Consider the following 20,000-nt stretch of genomic DNA (forward strand, 5'->3'; position numbering starts at 1 on the left):
ACCTGCACCGCATCTGCTCGTAAGACTCTCCCCCTCTGACCCTCCTCTGACCTCTGACCCTCCTCTGACCCTCCTCTGACCTCTGACCCTCCTCTGACCCTCCTCTGACCTCTGACCCTCCTCTGACCCTCTGACCCTCCTCTGACCTCTCTGACCTCTCTGACCCTCCTCTGACCCTCTGACCCTCCTCTGACCCTCTCTGACCCTCTGACCCTCTGACCCTCCTCTGACCTCTGACCCTCCTCTGACCCTCTGACCCTCTGACCCTCCTCTGACCCTCCTGACTCTGACCCTCCTCTGACCCTCCTCTGACCTCTGACCCTCCTCTGACCTCTGACCCTCCTCTGACCTCTGACCCTCTCTTCTCTCTGACCCTCTCTTCCTCTGACCCTCTGTTCCTCTGACCCTCTGTTCCTCTGCTGTGATTGGTTCATGTTCGTTCTTGTCGTCTAGAATCAGATTTGTAGATTCTTTTCTTTCATTTTCAGGTTAAACATCTGAGTTTCTCTTTAAAGACGCTCGATTTTTACAGTAAAAAAACAAAACAAAACAAAAAAGAACAGTTTAGAGTTTAGAGTTTAGAGTTTAGAGTTTCGAGTTTGCAGAGCTCTGAGTTCATGTGGAGGTTCAGTCCTGAGTGTTTCTGTGGGAGGAGGAGGGGTGGGGTCCAGGGGGCGTGGCTTAACATGCAGTGGGCGTGGCTGAGTGGATGTGAGTGGGCGTGGCCGAGCGCGTGCAGGGGGCGTGGCTGAGCAGGCGATAATTGGAGTGAGACACAGTGTCGGGGTCAAAGGGGTCACTGCACATTGGATTAGGGAGCCGCCCAAATGTGACGCCCACGACCAGCAGCAGACGGGTGACACGCGACAGACGGGTGCACCGCGGGGGGGACGGGTGCACCGCGGGGGGATGGGGGGGGTGATAGAGCTGTTGACACGAGGGGAGGGGCTGGGGGGTGAGGGGGGTGGGGGCTGGGGGGGGCTGGGGGGGAGGGGAGGGCTGGGGGTGAGGGAGGGGCTGGGGGGTGAGGGGAGGGGCTGGGTGGGGCTCATCGACTCACAACAAAGATTTAAAGTCAAGAGGCTGAAACTGAAGCACAAACCACGAGACGTTTGGAAACTTCCTGTGTTTCTGTTCACCGTCGTCATTCTGACAAAATGGAGGAAAAATAAAAAATGTCCCAGTTTAGTTCATGTCCGTGTCAGTGCAGGAACATGCACCAGTATTAAGAACGAAAAACAATCAAATGTAAAAACGGTTTATTTCATTTTTCTGTTTTAGTGTCAAACAAAAAAACCTCAATTTCCAATATTTCATTTCAAGTTTTCATTTAAAGCCTTGTGCCTGTTTTAACACTGATTTTTCTTCTTCTCTGTGGTTTATTTGAAGTTTGAACTCAGAGTCACTGAACAAAGGAAAGTTTATCTCCGTTCAGACTCCAGGACTCGACGCTCAAATCTGATTTTTTTTTTTTTTGTGAGGTTGTTCACATTTCCAATTAAATATGAGGTGTGTGGTCAGTGTGGCGCCCCCTAGTGTCTCTGTTCAGTTTCATTTCTCTGCAGCTCCAGGTCAGAATCTGAAAACACTCAGTTTATAAAAACCCTGGAAGTGTGAGTTCAAGCACCAGACAATCAGCGATGAGTTCGACATTCTGTGTTGGCGACGATTCCCCAGATCCTCCAGGATTTAAAGTCTGAACAAAGAGAAGGTTTGAGGTTTGGTGAGTTTGATCTCGGGGAAAGACGTTGTTGTTCTTCTTCCTGTGGGATTTGGAGCTTTACAAACGTCACGACCAGTGTTGGGAATAATAAAAGTAACAAATGACAGTCATGTAATAGTCGTGTAATGTTTTACATTTTAAATGCAGTAATATTGTAATGTAACATGTTACATTGAAATGTAACATGTTACATTGAAATGTAACATGTTACATTGTAAATGTAACATGTTACATTGAAATGTCAGTAATAAATCATAAATAAAACATGTCACTGGTTCAACACTGATCACGACCGAACAGCAGCGATTGGTTCAATAAAAAAAGTCTCCGCCTCCTGTCGAGTGAACCAATCCTGACGCTGCAGGTCACACGGTTTTCACCAAGTGAAACCAACTCACGAATCAGACTGACGTGTGTGTGAGATCTACAGTGTGAACTTTAAACACTCCAAAAGTGTCACACATGTGCACTGGACATGACCACGTCACACAGTGAGTGTGTTCACAGTTTACAGAAGTAAAATGTTCAGGTCCCACGTCCGCGGTGCTTCGTTTGTTTGACTCTTTATCCTCCTTGTGTTTGACTGGCAGGATTTTATTTTTCATTGACGTTGGAGTCAGGTCGACCTGTAGCTGCGCTCGGACATTTCTTTGTCAATCATTTCAAAAAACACCCAGTTCAGATAAAACTCCTCCAGTTCATCTTGAACACAACGATCCCCCCAAATCTGAACAAAGTCTCTAACGTCACTGTTCCTCCACTGACCAGACTCAGACTCCGACCTGTAGGTGGATGAACGACCTGGACGACCTGAAGTCACATGTTAAAGGTTGTATAGAGGATTTCTTAAGGGAAGAGAAATACAGCGACCGTCCTTTTTTCAAATGTTGTGCATGTGACACCTCCTCCTCCTCCTCCGCCTTTTTACGCCTTTTGACTCTAGAGTCACGTTCGTTTACATCCGTACGTGTTCAGAATCACTGCTCAAGTTTCCTGTTCGAAATAATTTATCGACTGACACGTCAGTTTTAGACCCTTCGTCTGCTTGAGTCGCGCCATCGCTGGAAGAAATCTCCAAGAATCACCTCAGTTTGTCTTCAGTCCTTTTCCTCTTCTCTTCTTCTTTCATCGACCTCAAAAAACGACTCTTTTGCGGTGAACTGGTCATAGATTCTCGCTCGACGTCGCGACAAACTTTGTGTGAATTGTGAGGAAGTTTGAAAAAGCCTCAAAGAACCGCTGCTTAAACCACATAATAACGTCAGTTACACTAGAAACGTAGGGAGTTTGATTGACAAGCTAACAGCCAATAGATAAAGAGGGAGCCTCATTTTCTACTGGCTGAAGTTTATCTGGCCTCAACATGTCCATAGTTGATGGATTTTCATTCTTTTTTTTTTAGTCATCATAATTCCAAAGCTGCTGCGTCTCTTTAACAGTATTTTAAACTTTCACTGACAATTTGAGACAAAAAAAAATCCACCGTACAACCTTTAAAGATCAGATCTGTTTGGGGTTTAGGAGCACAGATCCAAGTGTCCTGGGTCACGTTTGAAAAAGTCAGATCTGTGTGGTTCAGACTTCGAAATTAAAAGATCAGATCCAGGAGCAGAGGGATGAAACATCAGACCTGAGTCACTTCAGGTCAGACTGAACACAGACGAAGACGTGAAAATAAACACGTCGCTGTACAAGACGACGACGCGTTTGTCCACCAAACTGCCACGATTTTTCAGGTTCGTCCTTCAGCAGCAGAACTTCAAATAAACCAGAGAGAATCAAATATCCAAATTAAAATCAGCACAAGACTGTTTTTTGTGTTTTTTCAAATAAACTTTAAATTAAATATTGGAAATCGAGGTCAAAATCTGTTCTTTTGTTTGACACTAAAATGGAAAAATGAAACAAACAGTTTTCATTTTCCCGCTGAGCGTTTTTCCTTCAGTGGTTTGATCCCAGTGGCTCGAGTCCAGAGTGAGAAACACACGAGCAGCAGCTTCACCGCAGCTTCACACACGTCACACACACGTCACACACACGTCACACACACGTCGTCCTGGTCTCATGTTCTCGCTTCAGGTCGATACTGAGAATTTAAAATGTCACAATTAGAAGAGAAAGATCCACAGAGGTCAGAGGTCACAGCTACAAACACACACACCACACGACTGATTTATAACACTCATCAAACACACACACGTCTCACACACACACGTCTCACACACACAGAGACACACACACACACACACAGAGACACACACACACGTCACACTTGTTTAAATTCATTCACAGATTCTAGAGGCGTGTCTTGTCTCTCCGCCCACACCAGAGGGTTTTTATGCTTTTTTAATCTGATGATTAAACGCACACACACACACACACACCCCGACACACACACACACACACACACAGAGACACACACACACACACACATCTCACACACACACACACACACTCACACACTCTCTCCTGATGTCCCTGTGTCCCTGTGGAGTCTCTGTCCTCGCACTTTTTGATCATTATTATTATTTATTTTGCTCGTTTAAAACACGAAACAATAAAAAACACTCTGGATGAAAAAGTAGAAACAGGAAAAGGCAAAAAACTCAAAAGAGCTTCAAAATAAAATACTTTAAACTGAACATTTGAGCTGCACGTTATTAAAAAAATGACATTTACACACTTTAAATTAAAAACATTTGAGTCAAACCTGGAATAAAACAAAACGAAACATCCACAACTGAAGAATTATTAAACTTTATCATGAAATATCAAACCTTTACTTTTTAAACAACGGTTCTGTAAACACACGCGAAAACTGCTCCAGAATTTACCACCTCTGATCGACGCAAAACTGAGAACAAAAACACAGTTAGTCCAGTTTTAGTCCAGTTTTAGTCCAGTTTTAGTCCAAACAAACAGAAACACAGAAACTCTACAAAAACTCAAATCTCTCCAAGTGAAATTGACTTGAGTTCAGAAGTTGTTTTACTGATTTGATTAAATCTCACATGAAAAATCTCAAATGATCCGAGTTTTTGTACCTGAAATAAGAAAATTCACAAGGTTAGACTGAAGATAAGAAGAAAAAAAACACCAATTGTATTTAAAATAAAAAAGTAAAAACTGTAAACTGTTTGAAATAAGAAAAAAACACTTAATCCAGAGACAGAGTCTTTTATTTTTCAAGTGAAATCTCCTCAAATCAAGTCAAATCTTCATTTGACTCATTGGAATTTACTTAGATATTTGTTTTTTGAGTTCACACACACAGGAATAAAAAGTGAACACACACACACACAACACACACACACACACATAAACACACAAACACACACACACATAAACACACACACAGAACAAGTCAGAACACACTAAAAATGTTGTTTTAAAGCTGCACTGTGTCACTTTTCTGCTCCGTTCTGCGGCGACGGAACCAGAGCTCCGCCCCCCGACCTGTTACACACACACACACACACACAGAGGAGGGAGTGTGTGTGTGTGTGTGTGTGTGTGTGTGCATGGGAGGGGGGGTGAGTCATTAAAGAGCTGTTCAGAGACGCCAGAGGGGAGGGGGGGGTTAATAAGAGCGGAACAGCTGAGCCCCTCCCCCTGGGACCTGCACCGAGGAGGAAGAAGAAGAAGAAGAAGAGGAGAATCTGTGTGTCGCTCGTTCAGTCGTTTTTCAATATTAAACCAAAAATAAGAAAACGAAAAAACAACAGTTTTCTTCATTATTTGTCTCCAAAACCAAAATGAAAAAACAGAAAATGATTCTTTTTTTCAGTTTTGGATTTTGTGTTTAAATAAAAAATGGAAAAAACGGATAACGACCGTTTCCCGTTTACGTGACTTAAACTATGATGATGGACTGAACCAGGACTGATCCAGGTCCAGGACCAGACCGGGACCAGACCGGGACCAGACTGGGACCAGACCGGGACCAGACCGGGACTGAAGACTCTGAGCTTTGACTTTGAGCTTTGACTCTGAGCTTCTGCAGGGTCTGAGTCTCAGCTTCGAGCTCCGGCCCTGGGCTCTGAGCCTCCGGTCTGGTCCCGGTCTCAGTCTGGTCCTGGTCTGGTCCCGGTCTCAGTCTGGTCCTGGTCTGGTCCCGGTCTCAGTCTGGTCCTGGTCTGGTCCCGGTCTCAGTTCTGATCTCAGTTCTGATCTCAGTCCTGGTCTGGTCCCGCTCTGGTCTTGGTCTCAGTCCTGGTCTGGTTCCAGTCTGGTCCTGGACCTGGATCAGTCCTGGTTCAGTCCAGCATCATAGTTTAAGTCACATAAACGGGAAACGGTCGTTATCCGTTTTTTTAATTTTTTTTAATTTAAACACAAAATCAAAAACTGAAAAAATGAATCAATTTTCTGTTTTTTCATTTTGGTTTTGGAGACAAATAATGAAGAAAATAGTTGTTTTTTCGTTTTCTTATTTTTGGTTTAATATTGAAAAACAAATGAACGAACGACACACAGATTGAGGAGGAAGAAGAAGAAGAAGAAGAAGAAGAGGCAAAGTCACGCACCCACAATGTCACCTGTGGTGTTCCTCAGGGTTTGGTGTTAGGTCCCACCCTCTTCACTCTTTACCTACTCCCCCTGGGTAATCACCAACCCTGGTATATCCTACCACTGCTACGCAGACGACACACAGCTGTATTTACGGACCACCCCCACTTCTTCCACTCCCTCACTATCATCCACACTGACCACCTGCCTGGAGGAGATGGAGGCGTGGATGAAGCTAAATTTCCTTCAACTCAATAGTTCCAAAACAGAAGCCATCCTGGTTGGCACAATTCATCAGCTCCGCTCTTCCACCATCACCAGTATCTCATTCTCTGGTCAAACGATTCCCTTCTCTGCATCTGTCACCAACCTGGGTGTCAAAATGGACTCACAACTCACCTTTGACACCCACATCAAACACCTCTGTAGGACGTCATTCTACCACCTCAGAAACATGTCAAAACTCCGTCCAACTCTCTCCTTGGCAGATGCAGAGAAGCTCGTCCAGGACTTTATCTCCTCCAGGCTGGACGACTGTAACGCACTCCTCATGGGGATCCCTGGCAGGAGCATCCAGAGACGGCAGGACGTCCAGAACTGCGCTGCCAGGATCCTGATGAGGATCACCCCCATCCTGAAATCCCTTCACTGGCTCCTGATCCCACTCAGGACTGAGTACAAGGTCCCTCCTCACTCACCAGAGCCTCCACTCACCCCCCTCACCCCCCTCACCCCCTCACTCCCTCACCCACCCTCACCTCACCCTCCCTCACCCCCCTCACCCTCACCCCCCTCCTCCCTCACCCTCCCTCACCCTCCCTCACCCCCCACCCTCCCTCACCCTCCCTCCCTCACCCTCCCTCACCCTCCCTCACCCCCCCTCACCCTCCCTCACCCCCCCTCACCCCCCTCACCTCACCCTCACCTCACCCCTCCCCCACCCCCCCTCACCCTCCCCTCACCCTCCCTCACCCTCCCTCACCCTCCCTCACCCCCCTCACCCTCACCCCCCTCACCCTCACCCTCCCTCACCCTCCCTCACCCTCCCTCACCCCCCTCACCCTCCCTCACCCTCCCTCACCCTCCCTCACCCTCCCTCACCCTCCCTCACCCTCCCTCACCCTCACCCTCCCCTCACCCTCCCTCCGCTCTGCAGACACCAACTCTCTCCAAACCCCCAGAACCAAACTCTGCACCATGGGAGATCGGACCTTCTCCTCTGCTGCTCCAAGGCTTTGGATCCCCCCCCCCGACCACCTGAGGCCCCACAGTCTACTTCTGTTTTTAAACAAAATCTTAAAACACACCTTTTTACTAAAGCCTTTTGTTAATTGTATTTTATTCTTGTTTTATCTTATTAATTCCTGCACTGGTTTTAGCTTGATCCACTGTTTCTGATGCACCTTTTTTACTCATTGTTTTTACCTGTCGCACTTTGAGATTATTTTATGTAAAGTGCAATATAAATAAAATGTATTATTATTATTATAAGAAGAAGAAGAAGAGGAGGAGGAGGAGGAGGAGGAGGAGGAGGAGGAGGAGGAGGAGGAGAGGAGGAGGAGGAGGAGGAGGAGGAGGAGGAGGAGGAGGAGGAGGAGGAGGAGGAGGAGGAGGAGGAGGAGGAGGAGGAGGAGGAGGAGGAGGAGGAGGAGGAGGAGGAGGAGGAGGAGGAGGAGGAGGAGGAGGAGGAGGAGGAGAGGAGGAGAGGAGGAGGAGGAGAGGAGGAGGAGGAGGAGGAGGAGGAGGAGGAGGAGGAGGAGGAGGAGGAGGAGGAGGAGGAGGAGGAGGAGGAGGAGGAGGAGGAGAGGAGGAGGAGGAGGAGGAGGAGGAGGAGGAGGAGGAGGAGGAGGAGGAGGAGGAGGAGGAGGAGGAGGAGGAGGAGGAGGAGGAGGAGGAGGAGGAGGAGAGGAGGAGGAGGAGGAGGAGGAGGAGGAGGAGGAGGAGGAGGAGGAGGAGGAGGAGGAGGAGGAGGAGGAGGAGGAGGAGGAGGAGGAGGAGGAGGAGGAGGAGGAGGAGGAGGAGGAGGAGGAGGAGGAGGAGGAGGAGGAGGAGGAGGAGGAGGAGGAGGAGGAGGAGGAGGAGGCCCATCCCCAAATCTTCAACCAACAAGCTCCACAAAAGAGAAATATTCTTCCTCCACGACTGAACGTCACAAATCTGTGTCTGTGTCAATCTCCAATCGTCAGGAAATTCAGTTTTATTTTAAATTCTAAGACGAGTTGGTTTTGTTTTGTTCCTGATCAGAACATGACTTGAGTTTGTTGTGTGACTCATGTGACTCGTCGTTGTTTCTTTAAGTTTTGTTCTTTCTTCTCTTGATGTTGTGGAGAAATTGATCATGAAGAATGTTTCTCCTTTGTGGAGTTTGTTGTTGAAGATTTGGTGATGGAGCAGATTTATTTAGTTCCAGTTTTAGTCCAATTTTAGACCTGCTTTAGTCCTAACTTCAGTCCAGTTTTAGTCCAGTTCTAGTTCAGTTTTGATCCCAGTTTTACTCTAGTTTTAGTCTTTATTTAGCCCAGATTTTGTCTCATTTCCGTCCAGTTTTAGAACTGTTCTAATGCCAGTCTTAGTCCAGTTCTAGACCTGTTTTAGTCCAGTTTTATTACTAGTTTTCGTCCAGTTTTTGTCCAGTCTTAGTCCAGTCTTAGTCCTGGTCTTAGTCCTGGTCTTAGTCTGGTCTTAGTCCAGTTTTAGTCCAGTCTTAGTCCAGTCTTAGTCCAGTCTTAGTCGGGTCTTAGTCGGGTCTAACTCTGCGCTCCCCCTGGTGGCAGGTACTGGGATAACTTCCACGCGTGCGCGGCGACCGCTCTCACCGACTGCCAGGAGGGGGCGACGGAGATGTGGGAGAAGCTGAAGAAGGAGTCGAGGAACCTGGACTTCCGCGGGAGTCTGTTTGAACTGTGCGCCGGGGGCAACGGGGCGGGGCGTCACCACGGCAACGCACCCCTGCTCGCCGCCGCCGCCGCCCTCCTCGCCGCCCTCCTCGCCGTGCTGCTCGTCTGAACCGCCGGGAGACGCTCCGCTGGAGGAAACGGGACCTCACCCGGACCTCACCCGGACCAGGCCCGGACCAGGCCTGGACCTCGCCCGGACCTCACCCGGACCTCACCCGGACCTCGCCCAGACCTCGCCCGGACTCTCAGGAGGTCAAGAGGACGATGTTCTGATGCTGGTTCCTCGTCGCAAACGCAGACCCGGAGTTTTGTTTCGTTCACACAAACCAAAAACACTCTGTTTCACTTTGTGATGTCATCATGTGGTGATATAGGAAGTGCTCCACTGTGTTTTTAAACTCCACACACCTTCACTAGAATCACCTGGATCATTTCAGTTGTGGAGTCGCCCGATCTCGACTGAACTGAAGAGAAAAGGAGAACCAGAACCACAGACCAGAACCACAGACCAGAACCACAGACCAGAACCACAGACCAGAACCACAGACCGGTTCAGAACCTGTGTTTAAACCTTTTCTGTGACATCAGGAACCACTGGGGACAAATGTCAAGATCATGTTAGATTTAACTCGTAAAATATATATAAAAAAAATAAATATCGTACAAAATGGAAGATTTACGACTGTGAAATTAACTCGTAATAAATAAGAACTGAAACTGGTCTAAACTGAACCAGGACTGAACCAGGACTGACACAGAAGGATCCAAGACTCACCTGGAACTGCTGATCTTTAAAATGACCACTTCATGACATCACCAGGTGGAACAGAGAATAATAAAGAGTCACTCAAACATGTGAACGAAACAAACACGACTCCAGGTCTGAGTGAGACGAAGAACAACAGAAGAACATCAGAAGAACATCAGAAGAACATCAGAAGAACATCAGAAGAACATCAGAACATGACTCAAAGCTCAGAGTTTGTGAGATTCAGTTCCTCGTTGGTCCTCAGATCTCAGCGTGGTCTACAGAGAGACACACGGGAGGGCATCTGACTCTCTGTAGAATCTGGTGCTGAAGTAAAGACCGAGGACCAGATTATCAGGTGCAAATCGTTGGGTCCTGGATTCTCTCTGGTCAGGAACAGATCCGGGTCCTGGAGATGGTCCTGGTCCTAAAGCAGGTCTGGGTTCTGGATTCTCTTTGGTCTGGAGAAGATCCAGGTCCTGGATTCTCGCTGGTCCGGGTCCTGGATTCTTGTTTGTCCAGAGCAGGTCCAGTTTCTGGATTCTCTTTAGACTGGGGCAGATCTGGGTCCTTGATTCTCTTTGGTCTGGAACAGATCAGGGCCCTGGAGCAGGTCCGGGTCCTGGAGCAGGTCCGGGTCCTGGAGCAGGTCCGGGTCCTGGAGCAGGTCCGGGTCCTGGAGCAGGTCCGGGTCCTGGAGCAGGTCCGGGTCCTGGAGCAGGTCCTGGTCCTGGAGCAGGTCCGGGTCCTGGAGCAGGTCCGGGTCCTGGAGCAGGTCCTGGTCCTGGAGCAGGTCCGGGTCCTGGAGCAGGTCCGGGTCCTGGAGCAGGTCCTGGTCCTGGAGCAGGTCCGGGTCCTGGAGCAGGTCCGGGTCCTGGAGCAGGTCCGGGTCCTGGAGCAGGTCCTGGTTCTCTGGGGGATGGAGGACGTGTACAGAGCCGCTCCTGTTTTTCCGTTGTGATTTTCTGTAAAGTTTTGTTTTGTAGATTTGGTTTTGAAGGTTCGGTCACATCAGGTTTAAATCTGCGTTTGTGTTTTCGGTCGAGACGAATCGAAGCGGCGACAGAAACAGAAAAACTCAAACTCCAAACTCCAACTGAAGCGAGCGACGTCTGTTTACTGTTTCAGCCCGAGCAATATCACCCCAGACTAAACCAGGACTAAACCAGGACTAAACCAGGACTAAACCAGGACTAAACCAGGACTAAACCAGGACTAAACCAGGACTAAACCAGGACTAAACCAGGACTAAACCAGGACTAAACCAGGACTAAACCAGGACTAAACCAGGACTAAACCCAGGACTAAACCAGGACTAAACCAGGACTAAACCAGGACTAAACCAGGACTAAACCAGGACTAAACCAGGACCAGGACTAAACCAGGACTAACCAGGTAAACCAGGACTAAACCAGGACTAAACCAGGACTAAACCAGGGACTAAACCAGGAACTAAAACCAGGACTAAACCAGGACTAAACCAGGACTAAACCAGGACTAAACCAGGACTAAACCAGGACTAAACCAGGACTGGAACCAGGACTAAACCAGGACTAAACCAGGACTAAAACCAGGACTAAACCAGGACTAAACCAGGACCCAGGACTAAAGAAAACCAGGACTAAACCAGGACTAAACCAGGACTAAACCAGGACTAAACCAGGACTAAACCAGGACTAAACCAGGACTGAACCAGGACTAAACCAGGACTAAACCAGGACTAAACCAGAACCAGGAACTAAACCAGGACTAAACCAGGACTAAACCAGGACTAAACCTAAACCAGGACTAAAACCAGAACTAAACCAGACTAAACCAGGACTAAACCAGGACTAAACCAGAACTAAACCAGGACTAAACCAGAACTAAACCAGACTAAACCAGAACCAGAAACCAGGACTAAACCAGGACTAAACCAGGACTAAAACCAGGACTAAACCAGGACTAAACCAAGACTAAACCAGGACTAAACCAGGACTAAACCAGGACTGAACCAGGAAAACCTAAACCAGGACTAAACCAGGACTAAACCAGGACTAAACCAGGACTAAAACCAGGACTAAACCAGGACTAAACCAGAACTAAACCAGACTAAACCAGGACTGAAACCAGGACTAAACCAGGACTGAACCAGAACTAAACCAGGACTGAACCAGGACTAAACCAGGACTGAAACCAGGGACTAAACCAGGACTAAACCAGGACTAAACCAGGACTAAACCAGGACTGGACTAAACCAGGACTAAACCAGGACTAAACCAGGACTAAACCAGGACTAAACCAGGACTAAACCAGGACTAAACCAGGACTAAACCAGGACTAAACCAGGACTAAACCAGGACTAAAATCATATCATTTTAAAGCCAAGGACAAAATATTCACAAAATGCAATAAGTGATTTCACCTGAGTTTTCTTCTGAAACCCTGATGCCCTGAGACACAAAGATTAGAATTGTGATAAAAATTAATTTTATATTGTGAAAATGTTTAAAATTTTGGACATTTTAGATTCTAAACTTTTCCAAAAAACGTCACTTTAGACCCAAACTTAAAGCGGGAGTGTTCGTCTCTTTCTCTCGTGTTCTAACTCTGTTCCTCGTCACAAACCTGACTGAACAAAGTTTCACACTCATCCATGCATGTTTGAGTCATCTAGAGATCTCTCCCGGGCTCTATTCAAACTCCTCCCACCTGTACGAAGCTCCGCCCACACGCTCCCAAAGGACAATTCTCCACAAATCCACAAAAACACGACACGAAACTGAACACGGCGACTGGACAAACCTGATGTGACGTGCAGGAGTTTCGACGCTCTGAAGGGGAGGGACTTAGCACGGAGAGCAAAGAGACTACAAAACATGTTCATCTGTTGTTTTTTATTGGCAAATAAAACATTTTAAACAATAAACGGAACATGGAAAATCTAAATATGTGACGTGAAAACCCCACAAACGTCACACGCTCCGACTGTCAAAAACAACTGAATCATTTTGACGAGTTTAATAATTATTTTTTTTATTACTACAAAATTATTCCTGATACGTTTTATTATTTAATTTTATCTTTAATTATTTCAGTTTTTATTTTAAAACAAAAATCTTCCATGTTTAAGCCATAACGACCCACGACTCGACTGTTGGGAGACGTATTCTGTCGCAATATCCGACCCTGACCTCTGACCTCTGACCTCGGACCTTGTGGCAGCCGCTGACCTCTGACCTCTGAACCTGACCCGTGCATGTCCGCGCTCGCCGCCGCCGCCGCCGCCCTTTGAGCTACAGCGTTTTAGCGTTTTAGAGTTTTGCGTCTTGCCGTTGTTTTTTGCGGTTGGGCAGCGTTCTGTCGGTGTGACCGGACCTTCGCTCCGGGACGAGTCTGAGACGCGGCGAAGGGGGCGGGGCTACGGGGAGCGGGGGCGGGGCTACGGGGAGCAGGAGCCGGGGCGAGGAGTGAGGAAGAGTCTTTCAAAGCGTGCGACAGATGCTTAATGTGAAACCTGCATGACGTCCGCTCACAGCCGAAGAGTCGGACGAGAGACGCAGTTACACCAGGACCTGAAGACGACAAACGCACAACTACACACAAAAACAACTACGTCCAACACAGCCTCCAGGAAACTTCAAAATGCTGGAAAACGACACAAAATGGAGTCAGTCGCAAAAAGTTCAGTTTGTGTGATTTTCTCAGTTTTATTTTGGGTCGATGATTCAAAATGTGAAACAGCCTCAAAACAACAGAAAATTATTGAAACATTTGTGTTTCAGTTTTACGTGTGGCTGTTTTCATTTGTGTGAGTAACATTATTAATACTATTGTTGTGTAAATTATATTTTGGTCATTTCCGTTCAGTTGACGACAGCGACTTTAATAAAACTCCACAAAACGAGTGAAGAGAAACGAGCCGACGCTGTGGAAAAGATGATTATTTTGTAAAATATGAATCAAAAGCAACTTACTACAGACTGATCTAGACTTTTCCGGAGCTGTTTCTGAGGGGCTGGACGACGTCATCAGACTAAAATAAAACTAATATAATAATAAGAACCAGAATCACACAAACTAAACTTTTTCAGCACAAAAAAGCACAAACAACTGACAGTTTTTGTGCAGGTTTGTGTTTGATGGAGGCGACTTCACAGACGTTACACACCAGGCGCTAACGCTAATGCTAACGCTAACGCTAATGCTAACGCTAATGCTAACGCTAATGCTAACGCTAATGCTAACGCTAATGCAGCAATTGAGCTATTTATTTATTTATTTTTTAACTGTTTATTATAATTTTAAGATATACAAAATATACATAGCAACTTAAAAATTGAGATATTTAAAATTTGAAAAAACAAAAAAAACAAAAAAACAAAAACAAAACAGCAACTGAGCAGATTTTAAGTGATTCAACTGATTTCTTAATTCTTCAAGCTGTTTGTGTTTTTTGTGTTTTTGTGTTGGGACGTGAACTCAAATGAAACATGCTAAAAACACGTCTCAAACCATAAAGAAAAATATTTTTACTTTTCAGTCTGGAGCTAAAATGTCGTGGAGCAGAAAGTTCAGACGCTGCTCCCAAATGTAGTGAAGTAAAAGTAAAAGTATCTGGTGTAAAGTTTACAGAAGTAACAGTGAGTTTTATTTTAGATCAAAACAAAACACAGAAGAAGTCAAATATGTCGTTAGCGTTACATTAGCATTTAGCATTCAGTGACGTGAGCGAGTTAGCGTCTGCGTCGGCTCTAACATGAAATAACTGACCAGAGCATTAGCGCTGTTAGCGCTGTTAGCAGTGTTAGCGCTGTTAGCTAGTGCCACAGATCAGGTGGAGCCACAGACTCTGAACCCACGATTCAGTCCACACAGCTCTCATGTCCACACAGGAAACAAGGGGAAAAAAATTACTTCTACTGTCTGTGTGTACTACTGTGTACTACTGTGTACTACTGTGTACTACACTGTGTACTACTGTGTACTACAGTGTGTACTACTGTGTACGTGTGCGTTTGTTCGGCTGTGAGCGTCAGACTGAAGGAACATTAGCATAGCCGCTAACGTTAGTCTGTATTAGCCTGTGTTAGCTCCCGTTAGCTCCTCCTTTCCCGCCGCTTCAGAATCGTCCTTTAGCCGCGAAAATCTGTTAGATTTACGAGAAACAGCAATACAAGACTTCAGGCCAGTGTAGCTTCAGAGACAGAAAAGAAAATATAAAGAACATAAAATATAAATATGAAATAAAGCCGTGTGGAGTTGTGTTTTAGCCCCGATAGCGGCGTTAGCTCTGTGTTTGACGTAGCATCAGAGAAACATCAGAATCAGTTTGAAACGAGTCGGTTTAAAAATGTGAACAAAGTGAGAATTATGTTTTTGGAGAAAGTTGTTTTAAATGAAGAACGAGTCAAATAAAATGTTTTAATATTTAAAGTTGAAATGACACAGAGAAACTTTGAGCTACAAATATATTTGTCCAAAAAGATAAATAAAAGAAATGTAAAAAAAAAGAAGTGGGCCAAGAGAATCAGAGAAAATATATGACCTGAAAATAGGAAAGAAGTTTGTTTTTTATTGATTTTTGATTAGTTTTTCACTATTCGATGTTTTGGTGAAATATTGGAGCAAAAAAACTCCACAAATGAAAATTCTGTGAAATAATTTTCCAAAAACATTCTTCACGTTTGTAAATTGAAGGTATTTTTATTTTAATTTAGTTCTGAAGAAATGTTGAGTTTTCTTTTTCTTTTGTTTTTGGGAAAAATACAAAAATATTTGTGAAAAAAGCGACGTCCAGACAAAGAGAAAAAGTGTACAGTATTAAAGCCGACGGGACTTTAACACAGACTCCACCGAGTCTCCACCGAGTCTCCACCGAGTCTCCACCGAGTCTCCACCGAGTCTCCACCGAGTCTGGAGTCTGGAGTCTGGAGTCTGGAGACTCGGTGAAGACTCGGTGGAGACTCGGTGGAGACTCGGTGGAGACTCGGTGGAGACTCGGTGGAGACTTGGTGGAGACTCTGTAGACACAGTAGTGCAGATGGTTTTAACAGATTCTACAGAAAATGTGACACTAAAGAATTTAAAGAATTTAAAGAGTTTAAAGAGTTTAAAGAGTTTGCCTCAACGAAAATAAAAACTTTGAAAAGAAAATGTGTGTTTGTGGTTTGTCATGAGGTCAGACCTGGTTTAGTCCTGGTTTAGACCTGGTTTAGTCCTGGTTTAGTCCTGGTTTAGTCCTGGTTTAGACCTGGTTTAGTCCTGGTTTAGTCCTGGTTTAGACCTGGTTTAGTCCTGTTTAGTCCTGGTTTAGTCCTGGTTTCCTGGTTTAGTCCTGGTTTAGTCTGGTTTAGTCTGGTTTAGACCTGGTTTAGTCCTGGTTTAGTCCTGGTTTAGACCTGGTTTAGACCTGGTTTAGTCCTGGTTTAGTCCTGGTTTAGTCCTGGTTTGTCCTGGTTTAGACCTGGTTTAGTCCTGGTTTAGTCCTGGTTTAGTCCTGGTTTAGACTGGTTTAGTCCTGGTTTAGTTTAGACCTGGTTTAGTCCTGGTTTAGTCCTGGTTTACCTGGTTTAGTCCTGGTTTAGTCCTGGTTTAGTCCTGGACCTGGTTTAGTCCTGGTTTAGTCCTGGTTTAGACCTGGTTTAGTCTGGTTTTAGTCCTGGTTTAGTCCTGGTTTAGTCCTGGTTTAGTCCTGGTTTAGACCTGGTTTAGTCCTGGTTTAGTCCTGGTTTAGTCCTGGTTTGTCCTGGTTTAGTGGTTTAGTCCTGGTTTAGTTTGGTTTAGTCCTGGTTTAGTCCTGGTTTAGTCCTGGTTTAGTCCTGGTTTAAGCCTGGTTTAGTCCTGGTTTAGTCCTGGTTTAGTTCTGGTTTAGTCTGGTTTAGTCCTGGTTTAGTCCTGGTTTAGTCCTGGTTTAGTCCTGGTTTAGTCCTGGTTTAGTCCTGGTTTAGACCTGGTTTAGTCCTGTCCTGGTTTAGTCCTGGTTTAGTCCTGGTTTAGTCCTGGTTTAGTTGCACATTTGTCATTTTTTAGATTCAGATATTTCACAGAAATCTGTTCATGAAAAGATCCCAGACCAGGATCATCCCCCCTCTGCTCCTGTCTGCTCCTGTCTGCTCCTGTCTGCTCCTGTCTGCTCCTGTCTGCTCCTGTCTGCTCCTGTCTGCTCCTGTCTGCTCCTGTCTGCTCCTGTCTGCTCTCTGTCTGCTCCTGTCTGCTCCTGTCTGCTGTCCTGCTCCTGTCTGCTCCTGTCTGCTCCTGTCTGCTCCTGTCTGCTCCTGTCTGCTCCTGTCTGCTCCTGTCTGCTCCTGTCTGCTCCTGTCTGCTCCTGTCTGCTCCTGTCTGCTCCTGTCTGCTCCTGTCTGCTCCTGTCTGCTCCTGTCTGCTCCTGTCTGCTCCTCATTAAACTTTCATCTTTTTAATAATTCATTAAAATTGACATAAACATCATCCACCCACAGAGATCAGGACTAGACTGGTTCAGTCCAGGTTCAGTCCTGGTGTAGATCTGGTTTAGTCCTGGTTTAGTCCTGGTGTAGATCTGGTTTAGTCCTGGTTTAGTCCTGGTTTAGTCCTGGTGTAGATCTGGTTTAGTCCTGGTTTAGTCCTGGTTTAGTCCTGGTTTAGTCCTGGTTTAGTCCTGGTTTAGTCCTGGTTTAGTCCTGGTGTAGATCTGGTTTAGTCCTGGTTTAGTCCTGGTTTAGTCTGGTTTAGTCCTGGTTGGTTAGTTCTGGTTTAGTCCTGGTTTAGTCCTGGTTTAGTCCTGGTTTAGTTCTGGTTTAGTCCTGGTTTAGTCCTGGTTTAGTTCTGGTTTAGTCCTGGTTTATTATTGGAGTATTAAATATTGATGTGGAGAAAACCAGGTCAAATCTCTGTGGACTGAACTGACCCCCACACTGAAGTCTGGGTTCAGTCCTGGTCTGGTCCTGGTCTAGTCCTGGTCTAGTCCTGGTCTAGTCCTGGTCTTGTTTCTGTGTCTGACCTTGGTGAGTCCTTGGCCTGGTCTGGTCCTGGTCCAGATCCAGTTGGCTCCAGTCCTGGATCAATGAAAACTTCGACACCAGAGTCAATAACAGACACACAGAACTGCACATACTACAAATACTACAAATACTACTACTACTACAAATACTACTACTACTACTACTACTACTACTGCAAATAATAAAAATACTTTTTCTACATATTAATAATAATTATAATAATAATCATCCTCCATGTTCTTCTTCTTCTCTGGGGTCGAGTCTCGGAGCATCAGTCTGAACAGAGACTCCCAGACTTCCTTCACCCCAGACACTTCCTCCAGCTCCTCCAGGGGGACCTGAGGTGTTCCCAGTCCAGTCCAGAGACATCGTCCCGCTCCTCTCCACGTGGAGGAGCAGCGGCTCTACTCCGAGCTCCGTCTCTGAGGGAGACGCCCGGACGCCCAGCGGAGGAAACTCATCTGTGGATCTGGTCTAGACGTCCTCCAGACACTGGCTCCAGGCTGAGGCCCCGGCGACGCCAACCGGGCGACGCCAACCGGGCGACGCCAACCGGGCGACGCCAACCGGGCGACGCCAACCGGGCGACGCCAACCGGGCGACGCCAACCGGGCGACGCCAACCGGGCGACGCCACCGACCTCTGAATGTTTCTCTTCACAAAGAGACTGTGACCCACTCAGAGTCTGACCCCAGAGGACGAGTCAGAGCAGAGACCAGGAGCACGAAGACCCCGACAACACAGACCCAGGAATCCCAGGGATGATCCCAGGATGATCCCAGGATGATTCCAGGATGATCCCAGGATGATCCCAGGATGATTCCTGGATGATCCCAGGATGATTCCAGGATGATCCCAGGATGATCCCAGGATGATTCCAGGATGATTCCAGGATGATCCCAGGATGATCCCAGGATGATTCCAGGATGATCCAGGATGATTCCAGGATGATCCCAGGATGATCCCAGGATGATTCCAGGATCCAGATTCCAGGATGATCCCAGGATGATTCCAGGATGATCCCAGGATGATCCAGGATGATTCCAGGATGATTCCAGGATGATCCCAGGATGATTCCAGGATGATTCCAGGATGATCCCAGGGATGATCCCAGGATGATTCCAGGATGATTCCAGGATGATCCCAGGATGATTCCAGGATCACTCAAACCCTCCACCTCGTTAAAGAGGCACTTCAACACGGGGACAAATGCTGCTAAAACAAACTACTACTATTTGAACCAGGACTAAACCAGGACTAAACCGGGTCTAAATCAGGACTAAATCAGGACTAAACCGGGACTAAATCAGGACTAAACCAGGTCTAAACCAGGACCAAACCAGGACTAAACCAGGACTAAATCAGGACTAAATCAGGACTAAACCAGGACTAAACCAAGACTAAATCAGGACTAAACTGGGACTAAATCAGGACTAAACCAGGACTAAACTAGGACTAAACCAGGACTAAACCGGGACTAAATCAGGACTAAATCAGGACTAAACCGGGACTAAATCAGGACTAAACCAGGTCTGAGCTGGTCGTCTTTCATGAGTATTTCTTGTGACTCATTTTGACGCTGAATTTGAAATCTGTTGATGAATCTGCCGCATCACTCATCCCCTCTCCTCCTCCTCTTCTATCCCTCTTTCTCTCTCTTCTCCTCTGATCTCATCCATCTCCTCTCCCCCCCCCTCTCTCTCTCTCTCTCTCTCCATCTTTTATTCTCTCTCTCTCTCTCTCTCCATCTTTTATTCTCTCTCTCTCTCTCTCTCCATCTTTTATTCTCTCTCTCTCTCTCTCCATCTTTTATTCTCTCTCTCTCTCTCTCCATCTTTTATTCTCTCTCTCTCTCTCTCTATCTTTTATTCTCTCTCTCTCTCTCTCTCTCTCCATCTTTTATTCCCTCTCTCCTCCTCTTCTCTTTCTTTCTCTCTCTCCTCTTTTGTTCCGTCATTTATAATCTCTTCGTTTTTCTCACCTCGTTTAAACTGTTCCCTTTTTAATTTCATCCTTTTCTCAAATGTAAAAAAAAAACAAAATAAAAACACCCCCCCCCCCCCCTCCCCCCCCCTCCCCTCCCCCAGGACCCCACAGAGTCCGGTCCTGGTCCAAGTCCAGGTCCAAGTCCAGGTCCATCTGGTCCTCGGTCCCGGAGCCAA

General features: G+C 46.4%; 1 protein-coding gene across 1 annotated transcript in view; it reads left to right on the top strand.

The window, feature by feature from the left end:
• The window catches only part of nrn1a (neuritin 1a), a 22,697-nt gene extending 13,408 nt beyond the window's left edge, over positions 1-9,289 (top strand). The window contains exons 2-3 of the mRNA XM_055150699.1: positions 1-19; positions 9,007-9,289. The exon at positions 1-19 is cut by the window's left edge and continues 126 nt beyond it. Of these exons, the coding sequence (XP_055006674.1) occupies positions 1-19; positions 9,007-9,238 (251 nt within the window). The 3' untranslated portion in view covers positions 9,239-9,289. The remainder of the gene's footprint in view (positions 20-9,006) is intronic.
• Positions 9,290-20,000: the final 10,711 nt, after the last annotated feature.

The sequence above is a fragment of the Boleophthalmus pectinirostris genome, unplaced genomic scaffold (assembly GCF_026225935.1).
Source record: "Boleophthalmus pectinirostris isolate CB_2022bp ecotype Guang Dong unplaced genomic scaffold, ASM2622593v1 HiC_scaffold_15, whole genome shotgun sequence".
NCBI lineage: Eukaryota > Metazoa > Chordata > Actinopteri > Gobiiformes > Gobiidae > Boleophthalmus > Boleophthalmus pectinirostris.